Genomic DNA, 20,389 nt, shown 5'->3' with positions numbered 1-20,389 from the left:
TACTGTCTCGTTGACAATAGAGGCGTGATAGCTGTTTGGTTACCCATCTCGCTCATATTAAATGTGCTATTCTACCCATGGACGCTCTTTCACAGGGAGTATATTGTTTTATCCTTTTCCTGCCGCATTCTTCACACTCCTCCCCCACTTTATTATCCTCTTTCCAATTATATAATTTCACCTTGACCCAGAGCCCATTAAAAAAAAAAAAAAATCACCAGGTAAACAGTCTCCACTCCCAGAAGGTAATTTTTGCATCCAAGGAGACCATAAGAACATAAGAACTAGGAGCAGGAGTAGGCCATCTGGCCCCTCGAGCCTGCTCCGCCATTCAATGAGATCATGGCTGATCTTTGTGGACTCAGCTCCACTCTCCAGCCCGTACACCATATCCCCGAATCCCTTTATTCTTTAGAAAGGTATCTATCTTTTTCTTAAAAACGTTTAAAGAAGGGGCCTCAACTGCTTCACTGGGCAAGGAATTCCAGAGATTCACAACCCTTTGGGTGAAGAGGTTCCTCCTAAACTCGGTCCTAAATCTACTTCCCCTTGTTTTGAGGCTATGCCCCCTAGTTCTGCTTTCCCCGACCAGTGGAAACAACCTGCCCGCATCTATCCTATCTATTCCCTTCATAATTTTATATGTTTCAATAAGATCCCCCCCGCATCCTTCTAAACTCCAATGAGTACAGACCCAGTCTACTCAACCTCTCGTCATAATCTAATCCCCTCAACTCTGGGATCAACCCAGTGAATCTCCTCTGCACTCCCTCTAGTGCCAATATGTCCTTTCTCAGGTAAGGAGACCAAAACTGAACACAATACTCCAGATGTGGCCTCACCAACACCCTATACAATTGCAGCATAACCTCCCTAGTCTTGAACTCCATCCCTCTAGCAATGAAAGACAAAACTTGATTAGCGTTCTTAATCACCTGTTGCACCTGCACACCAACTTTTTACGACTCGTGCACCAGCACACCCAGGTCCCTCTGCACAGCAGCATGTTTTAACATCTTACCGTTTAAATAATAATCCATTCTGCTGTTATTCCTCCCAAAATGGATAGCCTCACACTTGGCAACATTGAATTCCATCTGCCAGACCCTAGCCCATTCACCTAACCTATCCAAATCCTTCTGCAGACGTCCGGTATCCCCTGCCCTTTTTGCTTTACCACTCATCTTAGTGTCGTCTTCAAACTTTGCCACATTGCACTTGGTCCCCAACTCCAAATCGTCTATGTAAATTGTGAACAATTGTGGGCCCAACACTGATCCTTGAGGGACCCCACTAGTTACAGGTTGCCAACCAGAGAAACACCCATTTATCCCCACTCTCTGCTTTCTGTTAGTTAACCAATCCTCTACCCATGCTACCACTTTACCCTCAATGCCATGCATCTTTAGTTTATGCAGCAACCAAGTTGCTTCTTTCTTTGAATGTGGCATTGAATCCTTGGTCACTGGGTCAGGGCCTGGCCAAAGTGCAGCTGCCCTGAGCTATGTGGTTCTGCTGTAGCAGAGAAAGTTGGGTGGGAAACACCTGCCTGGACCAGTCCCTGCCAGTTGGCTATAGGAGCCCCAGACAAATAGGCAAATATATTGTGCTTTGATGGCTACACAGTTGGGCAGAGAGGATAAAAGTGGAGTGAACCAAGTGTAAATTCAGCCAATAAAAAATAAAAAAAACTTTCTTTTAATTGACCCCACTCTTGACCATGAGACCTATTCCAAATTTTTTCAAAAGGTTGGCAACATTCAACAATATTGGATAGTTCTTTCTTAGATTCACACTTATTTATGAAGACCTAGAATTCTATTGCCATTGCCATCGAGTTTACCAACAGGAGGGCAGCACGGTGCTGCAGTGGTTAGCACTGCTGCCTCATGGCGCCAAGGACCCGGGTTCGATCCCGGCCCTGGGTCACTGCACATTCTCCCCGTGTCGGCGTGGGTTTCACCCCCACAACCCAAAGATGTGCAGGGTAGGTGAATTGGCCACGCTAAATTGCCCCTTAATTGGGAAAAGTGAATTGGGTATTCTAAATTTAAAATAAAAAGTTTACCAACAGGGTTGCAAGAACCAATTGAGGCAAAACTCGCTCTAAATGAAATGAAAATCGCTTATTGTCACAAGTAGGCTCCAAATGAAGTTACTGTGAAAAGCCCCTAATTGCCACATTCCGGCGCCTGTTCGGGGAGGCTGTTACGGGAATTGAACCGTGCTGTTGGCCTGCCTTGGTCTGCTTTCAAAGCCAGAGATTTAGCCCTGTGCTAAACAGCCCCACAGCCCCTAAGCAGAGGCCAACCAGCCTCTACATCAGAGATTAGGAATTTTGGTTGCACGTGACCCATGATTCGGCTCCTGGATATTTTTGTGCAATTTATAAATCATTTCATATTATGACCTCGTGACAACCCTTTTACTCGGTTTCTGTTCCAAGGTTCAGCCTTTTCTGCTTTGCAGTCAGTCACTGGGAGGAGTGAAACACCGTTCTTGGAGGGATGCCTAATGATTTAATTAACTTCCATGATACTCGGGAGAGTTGGAAAGGGAAGAGATCTGGATATGTTTACTGTGACCCAAAGTTGTGCAGCTGGGATTGAAAACATCCTACAGGGATTTGAAGATGCTCGCCAATTATTTTCACTCTGTGGCTAAAGCAGAGTGACTGTTGAGAACAGCTGCTTACTGATCAAAGTTAGAACTGCAGCTTAATTGGTAGCATTCTCCGCTCTTAACTCCAAGGGAGTAGGTTCAAATCCCACTCCAGCGCATAAAATCTAGGCGTACACTCCCAGTGCAATACTGACGATGTGCTGCATTGCCAGAGGTGCTGTCTTTTGTAACAGACTTTAAACAAAGGGGTTGTCTATCCTCAAAAGATTATGTGGCACTGCTGGAAGAAAAGCAGGGGAGCTTTCCCTGGTATCTTGGGCAATATTCATCCCTTAATGAAACGATTACCTGGTCATTTATCTCATTGCTGCTTGTGGGAGCTTGCTGTGCACAAACTGGCTGCTGTGTTTTTTACATTTCACTTTTCACTTCTGTTTTTAACCAGGTGCAGGAGGCTAATTCTGCATCCAAGAAGAAGACAAAGTACTTGTCCCTGTACACCAAGGAGGGTGAGGACCGACTCGCTGTCATCCTCCCTGGCCGCCATCCATGTGAATGCTTAGGACAAATGCACAAGCTCATCAACAACTGCCTGAGTTGCGGCCGCATTGTCTGCATGCAGGAGGGATCTGGCCCCTGCTTGTTCTGTGGATCACTGGTGAGTGAGCAATCCTCTCCAATGGAGACTCTGCTTCCTGTGGATGGAAAGAAGGAAGGAGCTGGCTTTTGCATTGATTAATATGTACGGAATTACCGGTTGTCTGTCGGATTTCTGCGGAAAATATTAATTCACTTCAATTTGCCTCTCTCAATAGCTCAATATACCTTGCGATGTGTCCTTGAACTGTATGGGTCAGGAGGATCCCATGTCCATTCCGTAGTCTGGTGTTGGGTTATCTGATTTCAGCCCAAGAAATGGTTCAGGGATGAAATTTGGGAGCGGCACGGTGGCGCAGTGGTTAGCACTGCTGCCTATGACGCTGAGGACTCGGGTTCAATCCCGATCCCCGGTCACTGTGTGTGTGGAGTTTGCACATTCTCCCTATGTCTGCGTGGGGTTCACCCCCACAACTCAAAAGATGTGCAGGCTAGTTGGATTGGATTCCCTTAATTGGGAAAAAAATAATTGGGTACTCTAAATTTTTTTTTTTTTTAAATAATGAAATTTGGCCAATTTGCTCTTTGCCATTCATTGACCGTAGCTGGTAACTCTGCGACATAAACGGTCCTGGGCGTGCGAGGACTCACTGGGGACCAAAATGGCCATTTGACGTCCTGCAAGGTTGTTGACACATAATGGAATCCAGTGACAGCTTGAACCAGTTCCTCAGCAGAAGGAGGAGAACAGGTAGGTGATTATTTTGGGGAGTGTTAATAAGCAGGAGTATAAATATCTCGACAGTTTCCCCCCACTTACCTGTTTAACACATTAACCATAAGCTAGAACTGATTTGATGAGATGAATCTGTCTAAGCCTGTGAACCTGACAATATGAACAACATTGATTGACATTGAGTTGCGCTCATTCATCCCAATACTTCAGCGATGTCTAATTTCAATGGCACTTGTTAATTATGCTCCTTCGCAATGGCATCTGCTCAAACGAGTATGCCCTGTGGAACATGTCTTCATCGGACTGCTGTTTGTATCATTTATCACATTGTAGGACAGTCGGTGCTTTGACTTGAGCAGTCTCTTTAAAGCCAGGCGTTAACCACGACCTGATCAATGGCCATCGGACAAATGACACTACTCGCACCTGAAGATGCCTTCGGCACGTTGCAGAATACTTCATTGCATTGGTAGAAGTGGCTGCGCCTTGATAGTCTTTGGTAGAAAATGATGCATTGCATTTGGTTTTGTCCGGAAATCAGCGAAATGATGCTTTCCTGGACCTTGACTTTTAAGATGTCCTTCATATAATGACAAAACCTCCCTTGTGTGACAGCTACGTAGTAAGCAGAACAAACTTGTGCCGTTTCTGTACTTGAAACTCAAAGCTCAATATGTTGGGAGCTATCTTTTAAAGTTGAATTTATTTTTCAAATTGTCCCTTTTAAATAACTGGTGTTATTGTAATGAAGAAAGACTATTGAGGACAAGCTTTGGACGGGTGTTTGGAAGTAAGTTGGTTTGTGTGACTCGATAAAGTGAAGGGAAATTGTGCCCTAACTTCCTTTTGCATAAGAAAATAATAAGCGTACCTGGAAGAACAGGTACACACGGCATCGGATTTTACACCATTCAGCTCAGTTATTCCAAGTATTTGTGCCTCACAGATGGAAATATTTTTGGTGTGTGTAACCTATCAAATATTTCATTATTGTAATAACTCCGCCAAACTCTAGTTTATTTAGAGAATGAAAAGAAACACAGCGCTGTATAAAATGCTTGTATCCCAACACCGGGACCATCAGGAATGCTGGTTTGCGGCTGGCCTGCAGGTATTAAACTTCCACCGAATAGTTCCTATTGGTGTGAGCCTCCGCCAGCTCAATAGTGAAACTCCCCATGGGAAGATCTATCAATGATTCCCCATGGCTCTCGTGGTCATCATCGTAATTATCTTCAAGATCACTGTCAGGTCACCCATCAGCCCTCTCTCTTCTGGACACAAGTACCTCTGCTGTTAACTCCAATAATTGCATGTGAAGAAAGACTAAATCTAACGCTGGCATTTTACCGTGAGCAGGTTTAGAATCCGTAGATTCCTACAGTGCAGAAGGAAGCTATTTGGCCCACTGAGTTTGCACTGAACCTCCGAAAGAGTATTCCACCCAGGTCCACTCCCCGCCCTATCCCTGCAACCTAACCTGCACACCCCTGGACACCAAGTGGCAATTTGGCATGGCCAGTTCCCCGAACCTGCACGTATTTGGACTGTGGGAGGAAACCCACGGGGGAAAGGGCAAACTCCACACAGTCACCCAAACCCGAAATTGAACCCAGGCCTTTAGTGCTATGAAATAGCAGCGCAAACCACTGTGCCATCCATAGTCTCTAACAACTTCTTTCTGTTCCCCACAACCAACACTTTCAGCTGTGTCCATTTATAATTAAGCCAATGCTTATCATCTGTTTTTAACAATGCGATTTGTTTAACAATGTGATCCCCTATTCTGGGTGCCAAGTGATTGGTGTCCTCGTTGTATTGCCTTCTGTATTTTTGTCTGTAAATTAGTTTTTGTCAGTAAATTAGTTTACTGTGAGGGTTCCGGGTGCGGCGATGGCCAGCTGAGTCGCACGTTTCGGCAGCTCCCTGTGAAACGGACTTTTGGGCTCTTGATAGGAGCCCCAACGGCAATTTTAACGGCTGAAAACACCGTGCGGTAAACCAGAAGGGTGTTCCCCCTGGACACGGATGGAAAAAGGAGAGGAAAGTGGCCGGATTGCAGCGGATCCTTTGGAACAACGGCAAGGAAGGCAAGCAGAAACCAAGATGGCGTCGGAAGGTGGCAGTTTCATATGGGGCCCTGAACAACAAGAGTTTTTGAAACGCTGCGTGGAGGAGATAAAAAAGGAAATGAAGAAAGAGTTGTTGGCCCCGATATTACAGGCGATTGAAGGGCTGAAAGAGGAACAAAAGACCCAGGAGCAGGAGCTTCGGGTCGTGAAGGCGAAAGCAGCAGAGAATGAAAATGACATACAGGGCCTGGTGGTGAAGTCGGAGATACAGGAGGCACACCAGAAACGATCTGTGGAGAGGTTGGAGGCACTGGAAAATAACGCAAGGAGGAACAACTTGAGGATTCTTGGCCTTCCTGAAGGTGTGGAGGGGGCGGACGTCGGGGCATATGTGAGCACGATGCTGCACTCGTTAATGGGAGTGGGGGCCCCGACGGGTCCGTTGGAGGTGGAGGGAGCATACCGAGTTATGGTGCGAGGACCGAGAGCAGGAGAAGCTCCCAGAGCCATAGTGGTGAGATTTCTCCGTTTTAAGGATAGAGAAATGGTCCTTAGATGGGCGAAGAAAACTCGGTGTAGTAAATGGGAGAACGCGGTGATCCGCGTCTATCAAGATTGGAGTGCGGAGGTGGCGAGAAGGAGGGCGAGCTTTAATCGGGCCAAAGCGGTACTTCACAAAAAAAAGATAAAGTTTGGAATGCTGCAACCGGCAAGACTGTGGGTCACATATCAAGGGAGGCACCACTACTTTGAGACGGCGGATGAAGCGTGGACTTTTATTGTAGAAGAAAAATTGGAATGATTGGACTACGAAAATGAACGTTTGGACAAAGTGGTGGGACGAGTGGGGGGGGGGGCGAAGAGGGATTGTATGATTAATCCTGCGGTATGGTAACTTTTCTTTCTCCCACAGGTGGTGATGGGGGGAGGTGGGGAGGGAGAGGAGATGGGGCGTTGGCCATGGGAGGCGGGGCCGAGGGAGAGGCGCGGGCTTGGTTCCCGCGCTATGATAATTATGGCGGGAATAGAGAAGCAGGAAGGAGGGGGCGCCGCACGGGGCGAGCCGTGATCACGGGGGGAAGCCGAGGTCAGCCAGAGTTTGCTGACTTCTGGGAGCAACATGGGGGGAGTAATTACGCTAGCGGGGGGTCTAGCGGGGGGGGGAGGGGGGAATTACTGGGTTGCTGCTGCTGGGGAAAGGGGGGAGTGGGTGCGGGAAAGGATGGGCGGGGGGGCACCGTCTGGGAGAAATACAGCCGCGTGGGAACTGGGCGAGAAGCTGGAAAAAGATGATAGCTAACCGGCAAGGGGGGGGGGGGGGGGGTGGGAAGCCCCCCAACTCGGCTGATCACGTGGAACGTGAGGGGGCTTAACGGGCCGATAAAGAGGGCACGAGTACTCGCACACCTTAAGAAACTTAAAGCAGATGTGGTCATGTTACAGGAAACGCACCTGAAACTGATAGATCAGGTTAGGTTGCGCAAAGGATGGGTAGGGCAGGTGTTCCATTCGGGGCTGGATGCGAAAAACAGGGGGGTGGCTATATTAGTGGGGAAGCGGGTAATGTTCGAGGCAAAGACTATAGTAGCGGATAACGGGGGCAGATACGTGATGGTGAGTGGCAAATTACAGGGAGAGATGGTGGTGTTGGTAAACGTGTATGCCCCGAATTGGGACGATGCCAATTTTATGAGGCGAATGCTAGGACGCATCCCAGACCTAGAGACCGGAAAGCTGATAATGGGGGGAGACTTTAACACTGTGTTGGAACCAAGGCTGGATAGGTCGAAGTCCAGGACTGGTAGGAGGCCGGCAGCAGCCAAGGTGCTTAAGGATTTTATGGAGCAGATGGGAGGGGTGGACCCGTGGAGATTCAGTAGACCTAGGAGTAAGGAGTTCTCGTTTTTCTCCTATGTCCATAAAGTCTATTCACGCATAGACTTTTTTGTGTTGGGTAGGGCATTGATCCCGAGGGTGAGGGGAACGGAATATACGGCTATAGCCATTTCGGATCATGCCCCACACTGGGTAGACTTGGAGATAGGGGAGGAAACAAGAGGGCGTCCACCCTGGAGAATGGATATGGGACTAATGGCGGATGAGGGGGTGTGCTTAAGGGTGAGGGGATGCATTGAAAAGTACTTGGAACTCAATGACAATGGGGAGGTTCAGGTGGGAGTGGTCTGGGAGGCGTTGAAGGCGGTGGTTAGGGGGGAGCTGATATCAATAAGGACACATAAAGGGAAGCAGGAGAGTTAAGGAACGGGAGCGGTTGTTGCAAGAACTTTTGAGGGTGGACAGACAGTATGCGGAAGCACCGGAGGAGGGACTGTATAGGGAAAGGCAAAGGCTGCATGTGGAATTTGACTTGCTGACCACAGGCACTGCAGAGGCACAATGGAGGAAGGCGCAGGGTGTACAGTATGAATATGGAGAGAAGGCGAGCAGATTGCTGGCACACCAATTGAGGAAAAGGGGAGCAGCGAGGGAAATAGGGGGGGTGAGAGACGAAGATGGAGAGACGGAGCGGGGAGCGGAGAGAGTGAATGAAGTGTTTAAGACATTTTATAAAAAATTGTATGAAGCTCAACCCCCGGATGGGAGGGAGAGAATGATGGAGTTTTTGGATCGGCTGGAAATTCCCAAGGTGGAAGAGCAGGAAAGGATGGGATTGGGAGCACAGATCACGGTAGAAGAAGTGGTGAAAGGAATTAGGAACATGCAGACGGGAAAGGCCCCGGGACCGGACGGATTCCCAGTTGAATTTTACAGAAAATATTTGGACTTGCTCGCCCCGCTACTGACGAGGACCTTCAACGAGGCAAAGGAAAGGGGACAACTGCCCCCGACTATGTCAGAAGCAACGATATCGCTTCTTTTAAAGAAGGAAAAGGATCCGCTACAATGCGGGTCCTACAGACCAATCTCCCTCCTCAATGTAGATGCCAAGGTCTTGGCCAAGGTAATGGCAATGAGAATAGAGGAATGTGTCCCGGGGGTGGTTCATGAGGACCAAACTGGGTTTGTGAAGGGGAGACAGCTGAACACGAACATACGGAGGTTGTTAGGGGTAATGATGATGGCCCCACCAGAGGGTGAAACGGAGATAGTAGTGGCGATGGATGCCGAGAAAGCATTTGATAGAGTGGAGTGGGATTATCTGTGGGAGGTGTTGAGGAGATTTGGGTTCGGAGAGGGGTATGTTAGATGGGTGCAGCTGTTGTATAGGGCCCCAGTGGCGAGTGTGGTCACGAATGGACGGGGATCGGCATATTTTCGGCTCCATAGAGGGACAAGGCAGGGATGTCCTCTGTCCCCATTACTGTTTGCACTGGCGATTGAGCCCCTGGCGATAGCGCTGAGAGGTTCCAAGGGATGGAGGGGAATACTTAGGGGAGGAGAAGAACACCGGGTATCTTTATATGCGGATGATCTGCTACTATATGTGGCGGATCCAGCGGAGGGGATGCCAGAAATAATGCGGATACTTGGGGAGTTTGGGGATTTTTCAGGGTATAAATTGAACATGGGAAAGAGTGAGCTGTTTGTGGTGCATCCAGGGGAGCAGAGTAGAGAAATAGAAGACCTACCGTTGAGGAAGGTAACAAGAGACTTTCGTTACCTGGGGATCCAGATAGCTAAGAATTGGGGCACATTGCACAGGCTAAATTTGACGCGGTTGGTGGAACAGATGGAGGAAGATTTCAAGAGATGGGACATGGTAGCATTGTCAATGGCAGGGAGGGTGCAGGCAGTTAAGATGGTGGTCCTCCCGAGATTCCTTTTTGTGTTTCAGTGTCTCCCGGTGGTGATCACGAAGGCTTTTTTCAAAAGGATAGAAAAGAGTATTATGGGTTTTGTTTGGGCCGGGAAGACTCCGAGAGTGAGGAAGGGATTCTTACAGCGTAGTAGGGATAGGGGGGGGCTGGCACTACCGAGCCTAAGTGAGTATTATTGGGCCGCTAATATTTCAATGGTGAGTAAGTGGATGGGAGAGGAGGAAGGAGCGGCGTGGAAGAGATTAGAGAGGGCGTCCTGTAGGGGGACCAGCCTGCAGGCTATGGTGACAGCCCCATTGCCGTTCTCACCAAGGAACTATACCACGAGTCCGGTGGTGGTAGCTACACTGAAGATTTGGGGACAGTGGAGACGACATAGGGGAAAGACCGGAGCACTGGGGGGGTCCCCGATAAGAAACAACCATAGGTTTGCCCCGGGGGGAATGGATGGGGGATATGGAATGTGGCAAAGAGCAGGTATAACGCAATTGAAAGATCTATTTGTGGATGGGAAGTTTGCGAGTCTGGGAGCGCTGACCGAGAAATATGGGTTGCCCCAAGGGAATGCATTCAGGTACATGCAATTGATGGCTTTTGCGAGGCAGCAGGTGAGGGAATTCCCGCAGCTCCCGACACAAGAGGTGCAGGACAGAGTCATCTCAAAGAAATGGGTGGGGGACGGTAAGGTGTCTGATATATATAGGGAAATGAGAGACGAAGGGGAGACTATGATGGACGAACTAAAAGGGAAATGGGAAGAAGAGCTAGGGGAGGAGATTGAGGAGGGGATGTGGGCAGATGCCCTAAACAGGGTAAACTCGTCGTCCTCGTGCGCCAGGCTAAGCCTGATTCAGTTTAAGGTATTACACAGGGCACATATGACTGGAACACGGCTCAGTAAATTTTTTGGGGTGGAGGATAGGTGTGCGAGGTGCTCGAGAAGCCCAGCGAATCATACCCATATGTTTTGGTCATGCCCGGCACTACAGGGGTTTTGGATGGGGGTGACAAAGGTGCTTTCGAAAGTAGTAGGAGTCCGGGTCGAACCAAGCTGGGGGTTGGCTATATTTGGGGTTGCACAAGAGCCGGGAGTGCAGGAGGCGAAAGAGGCCGATGTTTTGGCCTTTGCGTCCCTAGTAGCCCGGCGCAGAATATTGCTAATGTGGAAAGAAGCCAAGCCCCCGGGGGTGGAGACCTGGATAAATGATATGGCGGGGTTCATAAAGTTAGAGCGGATTAAGTTCATCCTAAGGGGGTCGGCTCAAGGGTTTACTAGGCGGTGGCAACCGTTCGTCGAATATCTTGCGGAAAGATAGATAGGGGAGAACAAAGAAGGCAGCAGCAGCAGCCCAGGACTTGGGGTGTGGGGGGGGGGGGGGGGGGGGGGGTGTGGGGGGGTGGCCTGTGACAAGGCAGTTGCCAATTAGGGCTAGTTTTTATTTTTTGTTATTTAATATTTATTTATTTGTTGTTGTTTTCTTTTGTTCTTGTTTAAATAAAAAAGGTCATTATTATCTGTATTGTTATAATGTTGTGTAAAGGATGCACAATGTACTGTGTTGGTTGACCAAAAATTTTCAATAAAATATTATTTAAAAAAAAAAAAAAATTAGTTTACTGTCAATAAACTGAAAATATTTGCAATTACTGATATCTTGTCACCCGCCTATAACCACTCACTTACTGCATTGTTCCTTAATCTGAATGTATTTTTTGCAGGTCTGTAGCAAAGAAGAGCAAGAGATTCTTGTCCGTGACTCAAACAAGAGTCAAAGGTTGCGCAAGAAGCTCATGGCGACTACAGGTTAGTTATTTACCATTGCTGTGCATTTGATAAATTGGAAATATTTTAGTGGTGTTCTCCATTGAATCTGTTTAAAGTTAGTATGTAATTGACCCAGATGGATCTGAGGAAGTGCTGCACTGCTGGCCCTGTCATTCTTCAGATCATCAAGTATGGCTGCCCTGAGTTGTTAGTTTGTTTTAAATGAGCTGAGTTTAGTTGTGCTGGAGGGGGCAGGGTGTGACTCATCTCGTGTCTCCAAGGGGAATTTCATATAATGTACGTCACAGCGACATTTAGCTCAACCGGTCGATGTTGGTTTTTATGCTCCGTACAATCCTCCTCCTGCCTTTCTTCACTTAGCCATATCAGCAAAACATTCTACCTCTTTCCCCCTTATGTGTTTATCCAGCTTCCACTTAAATCGGCGGGCACAGTGGTTAGCACTGCTGCCTCACAGCGCCATTGACCTGTGTTTGATTCTGGCCTTGGATGATGGTCTGTGACGTTCTCCCCGTGTCTGTGTGGGTTTCCTCCGGGTGCTCTGGTTTCCTCCCACAGTCCAAAGATGTGCAGATTAGGTTGAGTGGCCATGCTAAATTGCCCCTTATTAGCACCGCTACATCACGGCGCCGAGGTCCCAGGTTCGATCCCGGCTCTGGGTCACTGTCCGTGTGGAGTTTGCACATTCTCCCCGTGTTTGCGTGGGTTTCACCCCCACAACCCAAAGATGCGCAGGGTAGTGGATTGGCCACGCTAAATTGCTTCTTATTTGGAAAAAATGAATGGGATACTCTAAATTTATTTATTTTTTAAAAATTGCCCCTTATTATCCATGGGGTTACGGGGATAGGGTGGGGGAATGGGACTCGGTAGGGCGCTCTTTCAGAGGGTCGGTGCAAACTTGGTCTCCTTCTGCACTAGGAATTCTGTGATTCATTTTTTACTTTGCCTCAACTATTCCATGTGGTAGCAAATTCCACATGATAACCATTGCTTGGGTAAAATATGTTCCTCTGAAATTCCATATTTGATTTATTAGTGTTTATGGCTACAAGAGATATAACGTCTCTACAATTATCTTGGTGAACCACTTTCTAATCTTATTACCCATGGTAATTGCTTCTGGTGATTGGTGATCTCTGTTGGAATGTTGGAGCATGTGGATGGAGCATTGGTTTGAGTCCAATGTTCCTGTTACAGACAGGAGGAGATTTAATTTAAAAAAGCCTGGATTTCTCGTCTCATCACCTGCCGTAGACAGATTTTGGATTTCTCCCTTTCTAAGTGGTGGCGTATTTTCGATCAACTTGTTCACCAAAAGAAAATCCTGTTACAGGATGGATTTGATCTGTGTCTGTTAGGACTCCCACCTCCATATTGCTTCCCATTGATTCCTAATGGGAATATCTAGGGCGGAATTCTCCGGTCGGGTACGCCCAGAATTCTCCATTGTCCGTCTCTCGCCCGTGGCATTCTTGCGGTGAGCGGGTCTGAAGAATCCAATCCCTATACTTGATGTTCTGAAGGATGACAGGTCCGGCAGTGCAGCACTTCCTCAGGACTGTATTGGCGTGTCAGCCTGGATCTTGTGCTTAGGCCTCTGATGTGAATATTGAACCAGTGAACTTCAGACTCAGTCAAGAAGGTTACCCACTGAATCAAAGCCAACGTTTGCGTTATCCAGAACAATAACTCCACAGTTTATGATGTTTTGCTCCTTGACATTACTATGATGTGAATATACCTTTGCACAAATGCCTCTGCTTATCTGAAGGTTCCTGTCCCTTGCTTATGTCTGGATTGACTGTCCGCTGATTTCCCCACAGCATTGACTGTGCGAGCGTCCACTCTCTCTGCTTCCAATCAAAGCACTGCTACGGTTCAGTCGGCACGTGCCTCAGATTCTAGATACGCAAGCGCAGTATTTCTTTTGCTTTTGCCATTTGAAGTTGACGACGGTTCTATTAGTAAATGAATGATTAAGCATTTTCGATAACACAGTAGCACTGTCGTTAGCACAGTTGCTTCACAGCACCATGGTCCAAGGTTCAATTCCCGACTTGGGTCACTGTCTGTGCGGAATCTGCATGTTCTCCCCGTGTCTGCGTGGGTTTCCTCCGGGTGCTCCGGTTTCCTCCCACAAGTCCGGAAAGATGTGCTTGTTAGGTGGATTGGATATTCTGAATTCTTTCTCTGTGTACCCGAACAGGCGCCGGAATGTGGCGACTAGGGGCTTTTCACAGTAACTTTATTGCAGTGTTAATGTAAGCCTACTTGTGACAGTAATAAAGATTATCATTATAACCTGTCATGAAATATTTAGCGTGTCTTAAAGTGTTTTAAATGAGGTGAAGGACCGGCCCACTCACTAGCCTAGGTTGCCCATTACTCTTTTAAAGCTGCCCGTGGCACCGTGTTTAATCAGATTTAATCTCTGCAAACTTTATAACCGCATTTGACTCTTTTATTCCCAGTCCCAAGTGTTTTACTGTTTAAATGTAGTAAAAGAGTAACTTGAAACCTGTTGGACCCTTCCAGGTGCAGAAAGAGCAGGAAATCCAGATGTCCTTGAGAGGGAGCTGCTGCCTCATCAGGAAATGGTTCTGAAAGCTGGGCTGGAGAAAGCTGTTCTACACAAAGACAAGCTGTTAGAATATGACAAAACCAGGTAAGAGGACGAGGTGGTGACTATAATACAGCACCGATATTGTTTCAGGTATATTTATTGAAATGGGTGTTAATAGAGGGGCTAACAACACACAAGCCCTTCCCACAAAGCATTCACTGATCAGTCATTTGACAGGTAATCCGTAACCGTATGATCTGGCGAATACACATTAATTGAGCTAATAAAGTTTCCGTTCTGCAAGCTATGGGTGGACCGCATCTGGAGTCTTGTGTTCAGTTCTTGACACTGCACCTTAGAATAGCCAGCATTGCAGGTTCACCAGCTTGATTCCGGGGTGAAAACAGCTCGAAGGCCAGGCTGCCTACACCATTGTATTTCCTTGTAGAAAAAAGTACCGGTGATCTAATTTTGTGCTTTAGATGATTAAAGGGTTTAATAGGGTTAATCGAGCAAAACTCTTTCATTTGCTGGGTGTAGTATTGAACAAGGGGCTATCATCATAAAATTACAGCTTGGATGTTCAGGGGTATTTTCAAGGAACACTTCTTCACTTAAAGGCAAAAGCTGAGGTCATTTGAGAATTTCAAAACAGAAAGATTTTTGTCATGTAATGGTAAGAGGAATATGGAACTGAGATGAAGTTGAGGTGCATATCAACCAGAATCTAAATGAATAGCGGAACAGACTCTAGAGCCTGAATGGATTTTTGTAATCGCTACATTAAATTAATATTTTGGGGAGCTATCCTATACAATGGACAGATTCTATGGTCAGTTGGTAGTCTGAATCCTGCTAAGTGGCTACATGTTACGCATTCTCTATTAGTAGAGAGATTTCCTCTGTATATAAGTCACCTGAAATCCTTACACCTTTCATGACATGAAGAGTACAGCTTCAGCCATTTGTAAGCAAATACCTTCCGAACAGATGGTGCTTGTTTCAGCAATCATTTCCCAACCTTGTCATTTCCTGGTCCTGTCCTTTCAGTATCTACTTTGTTCTTTGAGACATCCAGCCACTGATTGCAAGGCTGAAAGTGCTTTTATACTAACAGCACACCCTTGTGATTGCTGCCAATTGGAAAAAAAACCCAGCTTAAAATAGGTGATCATGGCAGTCACTTTTAGCAAGTCCTAGCAGTTCTGTTTTTGACTTTTGTGCTTCAGGAAGCAGAGCTGCGTGAGAGCAGTTCTAACTGCTGTAATTGTAAAAGCAGCTTGGGAATTCTGTATTGATTGTCCTCTCTACTGGTTTCCCATGAGAAGAAACAACAGAATGACATTTGGAGGCAGAGGAATAATCCATCATCTGTTGTGTATGAACCCTCCTCACTATTATTAAGGCTGTCAATTTAATGGGACTTTTTCATTCTAATTATGACTGAAATCTAGATTTGCCCTTTTGAGTGTTCCCTGTCTAGAGAGGAGGATTGAGCAGCATTCAATCCTTGTGTTAACAACTGACAGCCAGTCCAGCATATATAGGTTGGGGCACGAGAGGGTGGGTTTGAAAATGGGGCAGAGGATGAGAGGCAGAGACAGAACAATAAGTGAAGAGGGCACTTCGGGTAGCACTTATCTCCACTATCCTGCATTAAGTCAACATTATTACAATTACTTAGCTCCCTTGAGGCTTTTATCTGCACGCTTAATGCTCTGTAGCTAAAAAGCTTCCATATCGCTGAGGAAGCTTCAGGATGATCCACATCCAACAACCTGCTATGAAAAATCTGCTCACATTTTGACAAATTCCATCACAACAGCTAAGGGAAAACAAAACATTCTAATCAATCAAAAACATTTTAAAATTCACCACATTTTTAAAAAATGTCAATTCACTTTATATTAACAGATCCTTAAGAAATTCCAGGATCTAGATTTTCATTTGCATCTTCATTTTTTAGTTCATCAATCAGTTCTTCCTTGGGCCGTGCTCTGTCAGCTTTTATTGAAATCCATCCAGTAGCATAGTGGTTAGCATTGTTGCTTCACATCGCCAGGGTCCCAGGTTCGATTCCCGGCTTGGGTCACTGTCTGTGCGGAGTCTGCACGTTCTCCCCGTGTCTGCGTGGGTTTCCTCCGGGTGCTCCGGTTTCCTCCCACAAGTCCCTAAAGACGTGCTTGTTAGGTGAATTGGACATTCTGAATTCTCCCTCGGTGTACCCGAACAGGCGCCGGAATTAGCGACGAGGGGATTTTCACAGTAACTTCATTGCAGTGTTAATGTAAGCCTACTTGTGACAATAAAGATTATTATTTATTTGAGATTTTTTACAAACAGATTTTTAAATATAAATTTAGAGTGCCCAATCATTTTTTCCAATTAAGGGGCAATTTAGCGTGGCCAATACACCTACCCTGCTCATCTTTTGGGTTGTGGGGGCAAAACCCACGCAGACACGGGGAGAATGTGCAAACTCCACACGGACAGTGACCCGGGGCCAGGATCGAATCTGAGACCTCGGCGCCGTGAGGCAGCAGTGCTAACCACTGCGCCACCGTGCTGCCCTTACAAACAGACTTAACAGTGGTGAAAACAATACCTCCACATATCTTTGGAAGCAGAGAAAGCAACTGCATTTATATAAGCACCGTTTAATGTTATAGAGTGACCCAAAGGACTTCACAAGCGTGATCAAACAGAATTTGGCTTTGGTCCATATAAATCAGGCATGTCCAATCTTTTCGCATGGAGGTGGGCATGTTTCAATTTTTTTCTCACGGGGCTGATGAACAAATTTCGGCAAGAGAGGCGCAATATTAAACATAATTTTCTTTAAAGTCAATGAGCAATAAGTTGATAATTTGAAGAAAAAAAATAATTAATACAAATATTCATTAAAAAGTGACCAGCAGCAGAGTTAACCAATAAAACCGTTTCACTTAAGAAGCAGAGGTAAAGAGGCAGACTAGGCCACGTGCTGGTCAGCAGAAAGAGGGTGGGGATGGGGATGGGGCCGAGTTAAACGATTGCACTGACCTTGTGTTCTCACACTGGCAGCACACACTCTGAATTTTCCTCGGTGGAGTTCAAAGAAAACTAGGGGATGGAAGTGGGTTGTCTTTCAGCCTAGGTTTTCCGCCTCCCCTGGCCTGCTTAGTGGTCAAATGTTTGGGGTAGGATGAGGAGGAGGGGCAGTGTGCATACACACTCACCTACTCTCATTTCCACAGAGAGAATCTCACGTTCACTCGCTCTGCCTCTCTTTCTCCCTCCCACGGACACACGTACAAGCCTATCAGCAACAAACATGGAAGAGAAACGGCATGTGTTTGGAGGAGCAGCTCCTTGCAGAGTTTTCCGTTGAATTGCCCATCATTTGAATAATCTCTCCAGTGGCCAAGTCAAGAAGCTTGGCAGGCCGGATGTGGGCCATATGTTGCACAACATACATGGGATATGTGACCAAAACCATTTTTTAATTTAAGGGGCAATTTAACGTTGCCAATCCATCTTCCCTGCACATCTTTGGGTTGTGGGGGTGAGACCCACGCAGACACAGGGAGAATGTGCAAACTCCATATGGACAGTCCATATGGACAGTGACGTGTGTGTGTGGTTTGAACCTGGGTCCTTGGTGACATGAGGCAACAGTGCTAACCACTGTGACACCGTGCTGCCCCATCAAAAACTTTGTTAAATAGGTGAGTTTTGAAGTGTCTTAGAGTAAAAGGAGTCAGAAATATTGAGGAAGGGGGTAACAGAGCTTCAGACTTTGCTAGCTGAAGTTACAGCCACCCAGAGTGCAGCAGTGGAAAGCAGCGATGTGCAAGAAAATTGGGGAACAGGTGTTTCAGAAGAGGTTGAAAGAGGTGACCGAGGAATGGGCAAGCAAGGCCCTGGATGGATTTGAGAACAAGAATGAGAATTTAAAGTTTTGCATTGTTGCTGGACCCGTGATCATATGGGTGAATGGGACTTGGTGTGAGTAGTGGTATTGTACTAGTATGCTGCAAATACTTAAAAGAGTTTGAAGGTGAGTCTTGCTGCCATGTCTGAATCCTGCTCAACTAGCTGGTTCGATTTATGTTTTGCAGTGCTCGCCGGACCCAGGTCATTGACGATGAATCTGATTACTTTGCCGCTGATTCCAACCAGTGGCTTTCCAAACAGGAGCGAGAAGCGCTACGCAAAAAAGAAGAAGAATTACGGGAGTTACGGCATGCATCCCGTCGCACGCAACCGATCACAATAGACTTTGCTGGAAGGAGGGTCCTTGAGGATCAGGGGTCTTTGGATCAGTATTACAGCAGGTTTGTGTGGAACAGAGCATACTGTTCAAAGCTTCCTCAAAGACTTTGACTTTACTGAAGGAGTTGGTGGGCTTGACAGAGCAGTTTTAGCCCTGTTTATGCTGAATTAACTGATAAAAGCTGGAGTGGGAGTAGGTACACTTGCAATTCGGTTTCAAAACATGGGTTGGGAAGGATAAATGGCTCCCATTCCTGGTTTCAATCAAGTGACCCTCTTGAGTGAGGCCCAAATCTTTTGGGCGTGAGGTGCCAATTTCAGTTCCTTTCATCAAGAGTCCGGTGAGCAAATTTCAGATAGATATAGCATTGGAAATGTATATCGCTGTTAATCATAACAACAAAAACAATGTACGGTTGTCTGACGAAGGGGCAGCATGGTGGCACAGTGGGTTAGCACTGCTGCCTCACAGCGCCAAAGTCTCCGGTTCGACCCCGAACCCTGGGTCACTGTCCGTGTGGAGTTTGCACATTCTCCCCGTGTTTGCGTGGGTTTTCCCCCACAACCCAAAGATGTGCAGGGTAGGTGGATTGGCCACGCTAAATTGCCCCTTAATTGGAAAAAATGAATTGGGTGCTCTAAAATTTAAAAAAAAAATTTGTCTGATGAACCATTAAGTGATAAGATTATTAGTTTGCTTTCTCCTCACTACATTGAACAGTGATTTCGTGAGATACCTGGCATTGCTATTGCTGGCACAAGCAGTTGATTCCTGCCAGCCCACTTGATGTAGCAATGCGGAGTCTTCCGGATAGCTGTCCATCTGTTAGGTGTGATCTTGTTTTGAAGTTTTCCCATTTGTGAAAAACATGCTGTTTGCGGCAATGTGTGCCGCCAAACATTGCAATGAAATGAAGGGCACGTTTTGATAGACTTGGCTGAGCCTCTGAGGGAACATATTGACTGTAAAATGTCAGACGCTCCTGCTCTGTGAAAGCTCTCTCCGTATCACTGTCATTTTGGATCTCAATTAGTTCCAGTTGGAACATGTCGCGAGCATTAGCAGCATCGGTTCCAAATGAGCTACAAGCAGCTTCAGTTCATCACAGGGTTCCCTGAAATCTGCACAAATCCTTGTTGGAATTAATCTCTCAGGCTGCCGATCAGCGCGGAATACCCGGCATGGTTTACTGTCTCAGGGTGCCTTATTGACAGCGTTGTGAAAATGAACAGTTTTCATAATCAACTGTTTCTGAATCAATTCTATCTTCTGAATGAGCGCCTGGACGCGCTCATACATTTCGCTGACCAGTTGATCCCTTCCTTGTCGTTTCACATTCAAGGCTACAAAGATACTTGGCGATCAACTTAAACACCAAGCCATTCAACCATTTATCTTCGTCGTATGAAGCTTGCATCTTTTTCCCTTGCTTGTCATGAAGGTTTTCATTCCTTCAAGCCGTGACCTGAACCTGGCTCCCCTCCCCTCCCGATGAGCCAATGAACACAGCTGAAGTAAATGACATTATGGTCTGCCCCAACCTCCGTAAGGAAGGCTTGTCTGTGATTGTGCGCCTTGGACCTTTATGGAAATAACTGTTGAAACGACCTTTTCCGTCACGCGTTTGATCTGTAGGGTCTGCTCTTGGCGGATGATGCAGTGATGTGCAATGACTTTATGAGGCACTGCTCTGAATATTAGACTAATGAATCCATAAGACGTAGGAGCAGAGATATGCCATCCAGCCCATCGAATCTGCTCCACCATTCAATGAGATCATGACTGATCTGATATGATAATCCTCAACTCCACTTTCCAGCCTTATCCCCATAATCCTTGATTCCCTTTTAAAAAAAATAGATTTATTAAAGTTTTTTAACAATACAAAATACAACTTTTTCCCCTTACAAACAATAACCCCCCCCCGGTAACAAAATAACACAAAATCTCACTGAGCAAGATATATACATGGCAAA

At 46.5% G+C, this 20,389-nt stretch overlaps 1 protein-coding gene across 1 annotated transcript in view; it reads left to right on the top strand.

The window, feature by feature from the left end:
- The window catches only part of trip4 (thyroid hormone receptor interactor 4), a 139,662-nt gene that overhangs the window by 14,245 nt on the left and 105,028 nt on the right, over positions 1–20,389 (top strand). The window contains exons 4-7 of the mRNA XM_072493034.1: positions 3,068–3,280; positions 11,526–11,610; positions 14,131–14,260; positions 18,259–18,474. Of these exons, the coding sequence (XP_072349135.1) occupies positions 3,068–3,280; positions 11,526–11,610; positions 14,131–14,260; positions 18,259–18,474 (644 nt within the window). The remainder of the gene's footprint in view (positions 1–3,067; positions 3,281–11,525; positions 11,611–14,130; positions 14,261–18,258; positions 18,475–20,389) is intronic.

This window comes from Scyliorhinus torazame, chromosome 30 (assembly GCF_047496885.1).
Source record: "Scyliorhinus torazame isolate Kashiwa2021f chromosome 30, sScyTor2.1, whole genome shotgun sequence".
Taxonomy (NCBI): domain Eukaryota; kingdom Metazoa; phylum Chordata; class Chondrichthyes; order Carcharhiniformes; family Scyliorhinidae; genus Scyliorhinus; species Scyliorhinus torazame.
The sequence above is the reverse complement of the archived record's forward strand: the minus strand, read 5'-3'. Positions and strand labels throughout refer to the sequence as shown.